The sequence below is a fragment of the Styela clava genome, chromosome 8, assembly GCF_964204865.1.
Source record: "Styela clava chromosome 8, kaStyClav1.hap1.2, whole genome shotgun sequence".
Taxonomy (NCBI): Eukaryota; Metazoa; Chordata; class Ascidiacea; order Stolidobranchia; family Styelidae; genus Styela; species Styela clava.
The window spans coordinates 923425-938647 of record NC_135257.1 but is presented as its reverse complement, the minus strand read 5'-3'; the positions used below and the strand labels follow the sequence as shown (position 1 = coordinate 938647).

Here is a 15223-nt window from a genome sequence, read left to right as displayed (position 1 = left end):
TATGATGAAAAGACGCTACAACTAATCTGTTATGAGTTATGACGCCATAATAAGGATTTCGAGTTTATGTATTGATATTTTTCTAATAAAATAAAGGCATTATTACGGTTAATACTGTTCGGTTGAGTTATGCTTAGCATACTTTGTTACTAAGGAGAAGTGAGTTTTTCAGAGTTATACAAACTCATTTATTAGATCACATTTCCATTTTCGCGAGGTGGTTTCGTCGCAGGGTCGTTCACGTAATGGCTTATAGGTTACGTCTTACTGTGCCAACCACGTTTGGTGTCGCACTGAACTACATCTTGAGAAGGTGTGTATGGGCCTTTATCGATATTTGTGGCGTTTCGAAGGATTTATTGCAAATAAGAAGCGCTTGGAAAGTTTTTACATTCATTTTCCTTGAACATATTTAATTCAAAAAAATCAAATAGTACAGCCATTTTGAACAATACAGGCAAAAAAAAAACTTGATTTAAAACAATTCTTTTTAAACAAATCCCTATCCACAATCACAACATTTCCAAGGGGGATAAGCAAGCAACTAGTTACACACTAGGTGAGCCTAGTTTTGAAGCATCTCGTGCATTGCTTTGACGCAACCTGCTTGCTAATCTACAAAACTCGTTAGAACTGTTACTACTGCTGTTATCCTCAAATATTTGATTTCAGTTATTTTTAGTTGGTCAAAAATTTATATTTTTATAATGGAATAGAAGACTGAGTCATAGATATTTGAACAATGTCTTCAAGAGAGAGAAACTTGTTGTTGCATCGTTTTCGCAATTCCTATTTTTGGTCGGTATTGTGTAGCTTTGAGCTTTACACATGCGACTTGTGTCAGAATTGACTGGATTTCTGGTACTCGATTTCGCGAAAACAAGGATTCGCATGCATATGAATTGCCGAAAAAGTTTATAATGCTACGGCAAATCTTTTCCTGGTTTTAAAAAGAGTTTGGGAGGGAATCCCACTCTGAATTTTATTTTTCGATCGGTTCTCAATGGCATTGAAGTCACTACCATCGTGCCTGGCTGCTATTTCCAATTACTGTAGTCGTTGATATGAAATTTCGTTGTGACATTGTTTGTGAAAAAAGAATAATCTGCATAGTAGCATCTAGTTTTAGTACACACGAAAACATTCTGCGGCCCCTTGGCTCGTGATACTCGCAATGGAACCGCTGCGAAATAGACAAATCAATTGTTTAAGTCATAAACTTTATAGCGACATTGTTTGCTATCAGGTACATACATACATATTATATTGATTTACTCATAGTGAGATAAAATTATGGCCGATTTTATTATCAATTTTTGCACTGTAATGTTAGTGTTTTTTAATTAACTGGTGACTTGATAGGCCACCACAAAAATACATGGTAGTTCACTTTGTGAAAACCGGGACAGCGATTTGTCATTTCTATACTATTTCTGATTTTCTGCTGCACCTAAACAATAAAAGCACACAGCAATATTTGGTTATATATATTTTAAGGTAATGGGTCAAAAGTTTGTTCGGTATTACAGATTAAAAAATAGTTAATATTAAGAATTTTTCCGAGTATGTAAAATATGAGGAATACACTTGACAGATTGAACATTAATATTCTAAGTAAGATACAAGACGTATCACCCTATTCATTAACGTGAGAATGGATTTAATAATACTAATAATATATAAAATAAAATCCCAACATCCCAAGGACACTTTATGCTGAATTAGAAAAAAAAACAGTAAAATATAAGAAAAGAAGAGTGGCACTATCTTGATAAAAACACAACACGATCAAACATCAAAAGTAAACAACAAAATGTGTAAAATGCGATATTTCTTATGATACGTAATATTATGAAAAAAGATCCAATCAGAATATGTTGCCATCAGCTGAAGTAAGTCGATAATGGAAAAATATCAGGAATTGATTTAGATGGGTGGATCGACAAAAAGGACCTGTTTTGTTCGTCATTTTTAAAAAATATATTCAAATTCAGCCTAAATTATGCAATTTTTAATGGGAAAAGCCTTGAGGTGACAACAATTTTTAAACTAATTATTCAAATTTATTATTTTATGCTCTCGTTTCTAGGTAAACCATCTTGCAACTTGTGAAGTAAATTGTCACCAAGCATGAACCAGATGTATCGTTGGACCATGCTTGATAATGCAACATATTCTGATTAGAAAAGATTATATTAACAACAATATTAACTACAATCATACAAGGACAACACAAAAATTAAAGGATTCGTCTCTCGCGACATGCTGCATTCAAAGGCCTTTCAATAATATATTTTCTGGTTATCAATAACGCACATAAGATATACACGAAAAGGTGGAAATTGATCGGCTGATCACATCAAGTCTGAGCCTTTTACATAAAGCTTTAATGTCCAACGTTTTCAAAAAATGTACATAAAAGTTTATTGTTACTTTTCCAAATGTGTTTTGTGGCATTTCTAGCTACTAAGTATTTGTTTCATCAGAACAGAAAAACCTTCAAATGAATATTACCAGATGCAAATCTCGAGTAAACATCGCCATAACACCCATGGGCAACGTCAGACCTGATAAATTATAAAAGGGTTTAGAGAACTTGAACATGATCAGCAATCAATTTCCATCGAACAAAAAACACAATAACATTAATAATAATAATTATGGTAAAAAAATTTCATCTCATAAATCATATCTACTATTACACTCCGATCGCTTCTAACTAATGACGTGAAAGTTGGGAAAAACACAAAGACAGCTTCAGCGCCAAAAGGAATCAGTCGGATTGTCACTCGCATGTTTAATCGGATACTACATAGATGTGACGTATGATACTTCGACAAATGACCACTTCGAAACTATTTTTTTTAATTTTTTGCTTTAGCCTAGGTTAGAAAATGTTCTGCCCTCGCCAAATTTAACACATCATTTGAATAATAACTCGAAAAAGATTGCAAATATTCTTTAGTGAAATTCAATACCCAACAACAGGTATATAAATGCGAGGTTGTGATGTCCCAGATTTGTATGACGTCAGATACATGTCATACATACAAAGGCATGGAACTCTAAAATTGTCTAATCTTCCATCAAACACGGTTTTGACAAATTCAACGTACAAACAAGATACATATAGATAAGTATAAGTAACAAAAAAGCTGAATAAATGTGACAATAAATACCTGAAGAAGATCAGGAAGCATTAGAGCTGAATTAATATTAAAGGCAATTTAACTAATACAATATTCGTGAAAGCAAATCTCCACGAAAACGTTGGAATAAGACATAACCATATATAGCGAACAATTCTACCTATCATCAATATCATTACCATAGCTTCATTCTTGGCTTATAATTGACAACAACTCAGCCCACTAACGTTATCTTAAAACGCTGGAACAATTTCCTAACAAGACCAAACTTACTTTATACATGTTTGATACGATGTGGGTCCTGTCCTTATACCCGAATGAAATGTTCATAAAAGATAGATAATAGCAATTCATAATGTCAAAAGTTACCATATTTATTGAAAAGGATAAAATGGCGTAGAATACGATATAAAAATTGATTAAGCAATGAGGTTAAAACACAAAAACAAAAACAAAATCCAATTTATAGAGGGAAGCCATAACATAATCCAAAATCGAAATTTATTGAAATCAAATTAGCTGTTGTCTTACAATATAACCATATCTTTACCTTGATAGGCATTCGCAAAGAAATACATCAAAAAGATAAAAAAAATTGTGTGAGAGCAATACAACAAAGGGTAAATAATAATATATTATAATCAAGAAGGGCGACAAAAGTGAAAAAGGCAAACAAAACTGAATAAAACAAGAATACAGAATGACTAATAGGATGGAGGCAACTAAATGACAATGTAAAACCTAACCAGTATGTCCTAAAAATTAGAATAAATTCAAGTTTATTCTTCTAATATTTGAAATCACATAAAACATTTCCTAATCATCACAACGCTTTGGTAGTAGAAAATGATAAAACCTTGTCGTTGCCCATGCTTGATCGAAAGATGTTTTGAATCTAATCCATTCTAGTTAAGAGCATGAAACACATAACTATCTCTTGGTTAAAAGAAAGCATTTTCAGAATAACAAAACATGATATCAGTATAATTCATCACATCTAAGGCAACTTCACACTTGGTTAGAAATATAAAATGGACTGAGAAAAATATTCTGCATTCTGCCAAAGCGCCTGCGCCGTTTTGGCGGAGAGCTTCATTTTTAGAGGTTACAATATAATAAAGGTTAATAATCTTCGGATTTGGTAAAACGCGCGTGTCTATGACGCAATTCCAATTACGTCACTCTGACGCAATAATGGCGTGCGGAAAGAGGCAAAGAGGCGGTTCCTCTCTTAGAATCCCTGAAAAATCTCACCCCAGACAAAACACCTTCGGAACAAAAGGGCGCACTTTTGTAAGTATACGGTTAGTCACATGTTCGCGCCCAAATAGGACTTCATCAAGGCTGCTCGACCGGGGCTTCATCTGAAAAGCAGCCGACAGGTAATGTTGCATCGATTTGCCTCAAATTTTCCACGTCGGCACGCAATAGCTCCATCTCGCGGTCGTAATTTTCCAATGTTGCGGCTTGCGAGTCTACTGCAATTTGTAAAGCGTCAATAGATGATTGAACCTCGGCATCTTCGACCTCATCGATCAACGATTGCAACTCTCTTTCTAATTCCGCAATGTCGTCTTCATTCAATTCGGGCAAATTATCTAAAATAAACACAAAAGAATTATACCAATGTATGATTGTTAATTAATACAATTAAAACAATTTTTTTTCTGAATGACAACAATTTAACAAATATTTAAACTATTTATAGATCTATTTTTTTTATTTAAGATACTTGCGTTTTGCCCATTTCTTTACCAAAAAATGAAAATAATAAGAACTTACCCAAATCCAAGAGGAGTTGACGTAATTTCGCCAAAACATCGTTGACTTTTTGTTCAGCGTTGGTTGCTTTAGATTTGGCGTTTGCGGCATCAGCTGTCGCCTGCAAGTATTCAAATTGAAATATTTGATTATCGATAAAGAAACTAAATTGGAAAATATATTTTTTATTTATTTGTTCTGTCCTAACCTCGTCAACGGCATCTGCATTCGCGTCGGTCTTGGCTGCAGCGTCGTCCAATACAGCTTTTGTAGCTCTGACTTCGCCTGCGAGGTCGTTCACTGTGTTGCTGACGTCATTGATCGTTCCATACGAATCGTCAGCATCAGCACGAATTTCAGCTGCTCTCTGTTCAATCATATCATATAATTAGTTTCCTACTATTATGGTATTAGACACTTGTTAAATATACAACGCTTCTTACCGTTTGAATGTCTTCCGCAATGCTCTGAGCGTTTTGAGCTTTTCCTCTTGCTTGTTGAGCGGTTTTTCTGGCACTTCCAAGAGCTGCTTGGGCTTCTGCCGTCTTAGCGTTAGCTGATGCAATTGTGGCGTTGATGTCGTCTGCGCCTTCCATCGCTTCCGTCGCCTTTTGCCTATTATCTTCGATCTGGTCGTAGAACGCTGAATAGTGACCACAATGTTTACAACAACGATCTTGGCTGAGTAATTTTTGCACATCGTTTTATTAATTAAGGTTGCGCACAAATTCTTTAAGCCATCATTCGCTTATGCTCTTACATCTGCCGAATATATATGAAACAACAATGTCCAGTCTTAATCATATTCTTATACTTGTAGGTGAACGCAAGTTACTATATTGATTTTGAGGGTTATCCGGTGATGATTATTGTTTTAAATATTAAGAGACATTAGTCATTTAATCGCATTGTGTTTCATTCAAATAAGTCATTTCATCTTTATATATCGATAGTACTTAATGAAGAATAAAAAATACAAAATCATGATAATTTAGGTTACAGATGTTTTTAGTTCTACATTGCAGATGATACCTTGAAGGCGAAACATCAAAGACTGTACCAAGAACTTTTTTCAGTATGTTACAACATATCGCATCATTTTTTACATTTTTATTTGCAAGTATATTGTTCTAGAATATAGCAACCATAAATAACAATCCAATGTACTTGAGCTACCCTTATTCTAGACGAGATGTTTGACCCGGGCAAGAATTTTAATTCGCAACCCACGAGTATCTTTTTCTCGCGTCTGTATTGTGAACCGTTTCAATTTCGGGGCAATTTTTCAATTTTGTGCAATTCTAATGGTCGCAATTTCGACACTATCAAAAACGGGACATCTCGTGTAACGTCAATGGTTCTAACAACGGAAACCGACGAGCGATAACCTAGCACGCATTTATAGAAATACAGTGATGAGTCTACCTGATAGCAAAGGGTTAAGAAATATACACCACACTGTTGCCAAAATTCTACTCGAAACCCTCAAGGTTGCAATTAAGCGTGGACAATATTTGAAGGACGTAATAAACGACGAAATAAACAAAAAGAATTATTAAGCTAAAGATAGACAACTACATACTTTCTATATATAGATGACCTTGTAAATTTGTAGTTCTAGTAGCCAAGTTTAATTAAGTACCTATCAAGTATGGACCGATAATAGAATAAAATATATTTTACGTCATGTTTAGAGGCACATATATGGGTTTCAAAAATATCTTGTTCCATGAGACGTTTGGAGTAATGCTCTATATTGGTAGAGAACCATTTTTGTTTCCAATCTAAATCCCGAGTGCCGTATTTATATTATTACTGGTAAGATATTAAAACAAACAAACCTTCGAGTGATTTTTGAATGTCGAGAAGTGATTGGTATGCCGCATCACCCTTTTCCACTGCGTCTTTCGCTGTTTCCCGGGCACTGTGTGCCTGTGCAGTCAACATGTCAGTCGTCTGCAAGTAATAATCGCGATTATCATTTACTATTTATCATGTGATATACCCAAGAAACTAGTAATGGACCCAAAACAACTTTTCTTATGAAGTGAGATTCTAGCATACTGGGTATACAAAAATAAACATGTACAATAATTATTTAATTCCATAGCGCACAATCAGCCTGGGACAAAGATCAACCATCGTTATTATTGAAACTATAATGCAGATAACATATCCCGAATCCCGACATGATAAAACGACCACATCGCTCTTCCAACATAATACAAGACCGCGCCAAAACTAACAGTCGCTATTCTCCACAAAAAGGCGTGCAAAAAGCGCTATTCAAAAATTTACCATCATAGACTTAATTTGCATTCGACGGTTGTTCAGTAATGGCAAACCAAATTTTGTGAATGATAACTAGATCTCAATGCTAGCTACCAACGACAAAAGTTGTTGTTTTTGTTTTATTTGTCGCGAAAATCGTTTTCAAAAGGCCGAGAGATTGCGAGTCGCCACATAAAAAGAAGCAATTGTTTGATTGCAATCAACCGAATGAAATTGTCCCTCCAAATGCAATGGACCGCGAAATAAAACAAAAAACGAGAGTTTTAGTTATAGTGAGAATTGTGGAATGTGACGATAAAAAATGGATGTTCAAACCTACAAAAAATCGTAATACAATATTAAACAATGCATAAAAAGATCTTTATTCTGGATTCCAGATTTATAAAATCAAAAATTATGAAATATCCGATTGTTTTAATAATTTTTCCAGTGCGATGCAAGGTAGATTTACGTTACTTACATCTTGCATAGCATCCGCCATTCCTAAAAGTGTTTCAGCTCTGTCGATATTAGCTTGAAGTTGCAAATGTCCGTCCATGTATTCATCATTGAGATCGTTGATCTTGAAACGAAAATAAAGGAAATTAAACCAAAACCCGATACAGTCGCTGAAACAAATGTCATTTACAATGCTGGAACTTTTTTAGGCAATATTATTTAATTAAACATCTAACATGTCTCACCCCCAAGCCAATATGTAGATACACATGTAAAAATCATAAATAATATAAACGTATGATACAACTCCCAAACTTACATCAGGGACGAGTTTGCTAGCGCGCGCAATAATATTCGATGCTTCGATGTCGAGTTCTTCTGTATTATAAGATGGCATTGAGGCGGCAAGTTTCTGAGCTTCTGTCAATAAATCTGTTGCATTTGCTTTCGACTCTGCTGTTTTGTCTAAAACGTCTCCGGATAGTTTGGTGAGTTCGTCACGCAGGGCGTTAGCGTTTGGAAGGCGATTTCTGTAATACGAAAAAAATGGATTATTGGAAAATTATGATTATAAATACAAAACCTTTTCATCTAAGAAAAAAATCTAGTACTTCTAATAAAACTTACTCAGTCATATCATCAAATGTATCGATCAAATCATTCAGTGTTGTGATGGCATCTTGGATTGAACTTAGGGCTTTGTTTGAAGTATCCAGTGCTTTCTGTGCGGTTGATACGATAGACTCAGACTCCTGTTCATGTCTGCAATAACAAGATATAGCAAATGAACGAAAACTAAATTACCGAGTTATTGTCAATGAAATGGTGAAATCTATTTTGTTCGAAGATATATAGCTTATATATATCACAATCTGTGGTAGTCGATTTTAAATCCATGTTATATCGGATGCGCCAAATACGCAGTCTGAACGACTCAAACTATCAATTGAAAACTTTTGGAGATTATTAAAATCGAATACATAGAATAAAATACAATTACTTACTGGTCAGCGAGGGCATCAGCTTCATCAGCTAATTTTGTCATGTTGTTTTCCTTGCTTAAGCTTTCGAGAGCAATTTCCTTCGCTTTGATGATGTAGTCCATCGCCTGTGAAATATATTATAAAACGTTGTTATTTTGAATTATTTAAATGAAAATCTCTGCGTGATTCGTTGCCCAAGAAGTGAAAACTAGAAACTCTGTAACCCACCTTGTCCAGTTTTTCTTTCGCCGTCTCTAGAGTATCGTCGATCTTATCCATTAGTTTTTTCGTTTCTGTGCTTGTATGGTTTGCTTCTTCCACCCTGGACGCACAAGAATCAACGTTGTTTTCCACCGTGGCCACTTTGACAACCAATTCACGAATTCGATCGTTGACCTCGTTTACCTTTTCATTCAAATCATTTCTCTTGTCTTTTGAAGGAAAATACAAATATATCGTTAGCGTGAAAATACATTAAATAACATACTCAAAATTGTTATCAACACCAATGCCAAAACATACCAGTTAAATCGTTGGCTTTCTTGTTTAGTTCAACAAGAGTTCTGTTCAACGCATATAACTTTTGAACAAAGTCGTCTCCCCCATTGACAGGTCTATCTCCGATCGTATTAACCATTCTAGACAATCGATCCAATTCGCCTCTGTGTGTGTTGACAGCATCTTGAACGAGTCCATAACATGGTGGACATTCTGTAAAAACAAGCAAGAGGTGAAAACAAGAAGACAAGACCAGCTAAAAAATTGTTTTAACAACTGAAAAACCTGGTATAATCAAACGGTTTCCATTTACATGAAGTTGGACATTAAAACAGAAAATAACATACCAATAAAGCGTTGCGACGCAAGAAGAAATACTCGTTACAATTAGATGCGGCAGACAACTTACCGATACATCCGCTCGAAATATCATAATAGTTTTCTTGACATTGATCGCATTTCATTCCAAGCACTCCATCTTTGCAAACACATCTGCCGTCTTCGTTGCATTGAAGATTGGAACTACCGACAGGACTACATTCGCAGACTGAAATGGGAGAATTACAAATGTTGAAAGTTTACAATGACAGTGATAGAAACATACTCCGATGGATCGATGGAAGATGCCAAATCGTAAAAACATGGAAAAATATACTCACAAGTACATCCGTCTCTTGAGAGGTTGAAATAATTGTCCATGCAATGATCGCAACGTTGACCTGTAACTCCTGGCAAGCAGTCACATTGGCCACCATCCTGGTCACATTTTCCTGTCGTGGCACCCACGGAGTTGCAACCACAAGCTTGGCAACCGGATCCGCTCTTGATGTCCCAATATCCATCCTGGCATTGATCACAATGCTTTCCTAATGTAGGTGCATTTTGTTAAATAAGCGAACTTCATGAAACAATTTATGGAATAATCGTTCTGAACATACCACTTCGAGGCCAAAAATATAAAATTTAATATTTCAGCTATACAGCAAAACTATGATGCAATGCGACGAACAGTTCATTCAAGTACATTATTATGGTTGTTGTGTCGCCATCATTCAACTTTTGCCGCCAATATTATACGTACAGGAAATTCGTCTGTCGGATGACGTTCAATTTCAATCAAAGCAAAACCAAATAGACAAATTTCCCGCAATGTGGATAGCTTTACGTCAAGCGAAAATATTTCGCACACTATGGTCCCGTATTAACAAAAGTGGATGACAGTTTGGAATAAAAACCCATATATAGACTCGGAAAACGAATACTCACCGACTACGTTAGGAAGACAAGAACATTGGCCGGTAACTCTGTCGCACTGTACACCTGCATGACTTCCGAGTGGAAAACATTCGCAAGCTGAAAAAATAAATTAACCTTACTGTACAATCAAGAGATGTGCCTGTACAGATGACTGATTACAGGGTCTAATGTTTATTCAAATTGAAGGTTTAGAAAATAGACGATAACTCCCGTTGTGGACAGATGAGTTACTAAGTTGCGAATCCAATGGGAACCGTTACTAGACGATCATAAAATTACCTCTGCATCTCTGAGCCGGATCGTCAGTGACTGGTTGGCCGTAGTAACCGTCTAAACATCTTTCACATCTCACTCCTGTCGTGTTGTAGATACATTTCAAACATTCGCCGGTGATTCGATCACAGTTCATAATTGAATTAGGATCGATGTTTCCATTACAACTACATCTCTGACAAGCGCCAAGTCCGAGAGGATCACCGAACCTGAATATATTTTTGATTAAGAAAAAGTTTTATACCAACGATACCATGATAGTATTTCCCTGAAACATTTTGACAAATCGTTTAAACAAAAACGGAGAATTGTAGATATGCAGATCGTCACTTACCAACCATCCATGCAAAATTCACAATGGTTTCCATAGTGGCCATCTGGACAACTGAGACATTTGACGTTACCGTCATCAGTAGGAGCACAAGCAATTTCGTTTGGACATGGACATGGAACGCATCTTTCATTCTTCTTGTAATATCCAACCATACAGATTTCGCAATGGTCTCCGGCAGTGTTTTCCAGGCACACGCAAACACCTGTGAAAGTGACGTAATCATTGACGTAAAACAGAAATAATACAGTAGAATGGTCGCAAAGACAAACAAACGTAACAAAGACATCATCGAGCAACGGTACCTGTTTCGGGATGGCACTCGGTACCGTGACCATTACATTCGCATGGTACGCATGGAGAATACTTTCCACCGTTTGCTGGAGCGCGAGTGTATCCCGGTGCGCAACTTTCGGCGAATCCATCTAAATAACCATCGACTTGGCAATATTCGATCCAATCAGCATGTGGTCCGTTTCCTCCCAATTCAGCAGAGTCAAGTTGAACAGAGTGTAAGTGTGTCCAACCTGGAAATAAAAATAATAATTTTTTCAAAATAAACAAATGAATTTTCGCCGAAAAGATGATAAATTTGTACTTTGCAACTTACCGGTTTCGCCAATTGCCCTGATACGAATGCTTTTTATATCATTCAACATCTTCTGGAATTGGAAGGCGCTGAGGCGAGGTCGGAATCCAGCTGCTTCGTGAAGTCGGTATCGGTATACTTGAGCTGAAGAAGATGGGGCTGGATTGTTCTGATCATTGAGAGACAAAGAAACTCTATATTGATCGCCTTCAATGATGAGATCGTGTCCATATCTTGGAGCAGATTTGAGTAAAATGTCAACACCACTTCCATCAGCATCTTCCAACACTGATCCTGTGTCTGAATCAACGCTCAAGACAAATTCCAAAAACTGATTGTAACTGTAACGTTGCTCGCCGAGATATTTTGCTAAAATATGAGAAATATAATATTTTGAATTACATATACATCGTAGGATCTAATCCAAATTAAAATTTCTCTTTTTTCAAAAATGTGTTTCATCTTTACAAATAATATAAAAACATTTTTAGTGTTTCTATGGATAACTATGTACATCATTTCAATTACACCAAAATTCCAGCGGAATACAACAATCCTATTTTGATATATTCTAAATAGAACATTAAGTTTCAAATGACGAAACACATACCAGGTGCGCTGAAATAGAGACCGCTTAGACCGATTTTGCCATCTCCACTCCAAGATAAGGACGCCTGTTCAGTACCACGTGCATCGACACCTCTCCAATTTTCTTCTCCTGTCAAAGCAAACGTAAATTCGTAAAATGACATAATCATTGTGACGTAATTCCATTTACGGTGACAGTGGCAACGCGCCTGACACGTGCCAGAAGACAGTCAGATCAGCTCTTAAAACTATTCCCGTCGGAAATCGGCGTCAACATGATGCCACATGAAAGGTTGTAAAATATATTCAAAACATTGCGACAATTTTAGCATATGAAGTAATTGATCGATGGTTCACGTGTTAGGGTGCTGATTGAAAGCAGACTTCCCGGCTTAGCACTTTTTCACGTTCAACCATTTGGTGTCTGGCATTATAACACTCATGTACGCAGAATACCACGATTCCTTATCCTAGCAGTAGTAGCAAAGTAAATTTCATTTAATTTCACGAACGCCAATTATAGCGACGTCAAAACCAATATTCAAGCATTGCTTCCTTCAGCAGTTGACAAATCGAAATAAAATTAACCCTTGTGTTGCCTTTCTCGGCCTATATTTGCTAGACTAATGTTATACATATAACGAAGTGTATGTGATTTTTAGGCCGGGATATATTCATCGCATTCATTTAAATTTCTTTACAACCGCTGTTTGGGCAAATTGGGTTAACAAAATAGCGATATCGGTCAACAGGAACAATCAAATTGGATAAGGTAGAACAACACACGTCAAAACGTATTACGCCTTTTGAATTTTGAAGAAAAACGGAGTCGCGACTAAGTCTAGTTCTGATGAAAAATAGAAATGCAGAATTACAGTTTCGCAAAGTATTTCCTATCTCCCCGGAATTTTATTTCGATTGAAAGAAAGTTAAAGAAAAATACCGAGGTACGACTTACCGCCATCAAAGGAACTTGTGATCTGCGTTACTGTGTATCCACCAGCTACCTCACAGATTGACGAATGTCCGTAACAGAAACAAGCAGTGCAGCCGTATGGGTTGTCGTATTGAAGATTCATTGTACCTGGCTTACACCTGTTTTTGAAAAAAGTCAAAATTAATTATTTGAATGAAAAGAACATAATTTTTGACACGCTATATGGTATTTTCATCAATTCATTCTAAATGCGAAAGAAAGATGCCGAAGCCGTTTGCGGGCATGTTTCAATACATTTTAACACAAAACTTATTTTGAGAGGATAAGCTGAAATTGACGAAGACAACGACAAATATCGTATTTGAAGAAGTTATTTAAGACACCGCATTTCACAGGTGTACGAAAATCAAGTCGGTGGTAAACCACGAGCGGTTCAAAATGGGGTATGGACAATAATAGTATAAATGTCTCTTAGTGCATATTTCTAAGAGGATTAAAACCTTTCGTCGCCAATTAATACTCGTAACCGCAAAAATCCCATTGGGGTTATATAAGCACCAGCTTGCGGTATAGCAAGGTGGTGTCGAAAGAAGGCTCTGATAAACCGTAGAATGAAATTACAATCAAGAAAAATGAAGTGAATATTCGGATCTTGATGGAATTCGGCTTTGCTGTGACGTCTGACCCAGGTATGATGGTCAAAACAGTTTAGACGAGGAATATTGAGTCCTTTACGTGTTTCATAACCAAACCAAAACCAGAATCGCATTAATAACATCCAGCAGACCTACAAACATGCGCCTACTTATGTCCCTTGGGGATACCGAGCGTGTGCCTCGGTTTTGTTATGACGTACTATATTGTCGTCGTTCCAAGAATAATATCAACCGCATTACTGTGATACAGTTCAATGAATTTCGTCTGACAGAAACAAGTATTAAAGTCCATTGAAACATCTGCTGGCCAGAACTTGGAAAGCAAACCATACTTATTACTTTACAAATATAAAGCAAATCAAATAATACAAAATCTAAATCTTACCTATCACACTGCGTTCCTTCAACGTTCAACTTACAGACGCAATCTCCCGATACAGGGTCGCATACCGTGCCAGCTTCTGTTCCATAAGCCGAACATTGACACATACTGTAGTACAAAAGTAGTTCATTTAGAAAAAGGTGTGGATATATTATACCGGACCGTCATTTAAACGGCCCGGACATAGGCTGGTTTTATCAACACATTTTATCAAGCTACTGCTTGAAAGAACGTTACGCTTTATTGTGTTTATACTCGAGTTGTTAGAATTAGTTTCTTGAAATCCAACTCACGGAATGTCGAGGTACACTCGTTATAAGGTATGCAACACAAATTCAAACTATCACATTTCATCTTTTAAGCTTTCAAAAGTTGACCCATGGACCCCTAATCTCATATTACTATCAAATATTATGAAAGGCATTTTTCGAGACCCAAGCCCCCACATGATTTACTGAATTGACAAGTCCAAATTTTACAAAGTTTCAAGCGTGAAATATTTGAAATCATCATTGAGCCACAACAGGCTCTATATAAATAAATGTTTATATTTGAATTACCTGCAGCCAGCTTCTGACAGACCAAAAAATCCTGGAAGACATTGATCACATTTATCACCACCCACTCCTGGCTTGCAAGTACAAACTCCATTTGCATCACATTGTTCTTTCACTGAGCCTAATGATTAAATTGTATTGTGAATTATGGTTCTAATGCAAAAACACACCACTAATACAAATCGACGAATATTTTTTGAACATGTTTGGAATATTTCACCAGGTAACAGTTTAGGAATGTTAGGTATTTACGTTGGGTGGGATGTAACAATGCAGTAGCAAACACCGAACACATAGATAGATTGCTGTAACATTGATAACGAATTACAATATAAATTACTGGGGTAGCATTGGTGCTTTTAGGGCAAAACGAGGCACGAGTTTAATTGCACAAATAGATTCATGGCGCCAATTGGACGTTGGTTCATTTTTGCCAAATCTTAAGTGGACAACGAGATTTGCAACGGGTTAAGATGTCAAAATGCCAAGTTGCTTACATAGCCCAGTTCTTTGTAGTACCGATGCTTCAAGA

The 15223-nt window shown here is 36.3% G+C and overlaps 1 protein-coding gene across 1 annotated transcript in view; it reads right to left on the bottom strand.

Moving 5' to 3' along the window:
• Nucleotides 1–1474: 1474 nt before the first annotated feature.
• The window catches only part of LOC120346186 (laminin subunit gamma-1-like), a 28913-nt gene continuing 15164 nt past the window's right edge, over nt 1475–15223 (bottom strand). The window contains exons 7-28 of the mRNA XM_039415861.2: nt 14695–14812; nt 14138–14242; nt 13118–13254; nt 12182–12289; nt 11593–11940; nt 11288–11509; nt 10986–11187; nt 10658–10860; nt 10388–10474; nt 9781–9987; nt 9531–9668; nt 9146–9334; nt 8852–9054; nt 8645–8748; nt 8268–8402; nt 7960–8170; nt 7663–7764; nt 6752–6866; nt 5354–5553; nt 5119–5277; nt 4932–5031; nt 1475–4747 (exon numbers count right to left, since the gene is read on the bottom strand). Of these exons, the coding sequence (XP_039271795.2) occupies nt 4488–4747; nt 4932–5031; nt 5119–5277; nt 5354–5553; nt 6752–6866; nt 7663–7764; nt 7960–8170; nt 8268–8402; nt 8645–8748; nt 8852–9054; nt 9146–9334; nt 9531–9668; nt 9781–9987; nt 10388–10474; nt 10658–10860; nt 10986–11187; nt 11288–11509; nt 11593–11940; nt 12182–12289; nt 13118–13254; nt 14138–14242; nt 14695–14812 (3653 nt within the window). The 3' untranslated portion in view covers nt 1475–4487. The remainder of the gene's footprint in view (nt 4748–4931; nt 5032–5118; nt 5278–5353; nt 5554–6751; nt 6867–7662; nt 7765–7959; nt 8171–8267; nt 8403–8644; nt 8749–8851; nt 9055–9145; nt 9335–9530; nt 9669–9780; nt 9988–10387; nt 10475–10657; nt 10861–10985; nt 11188–11287; nt 11510–11592; nt 11941–12181; nt 12290–13117; nt 13255–14137; nt 14243–14694; nt 14813–15223) is intronic.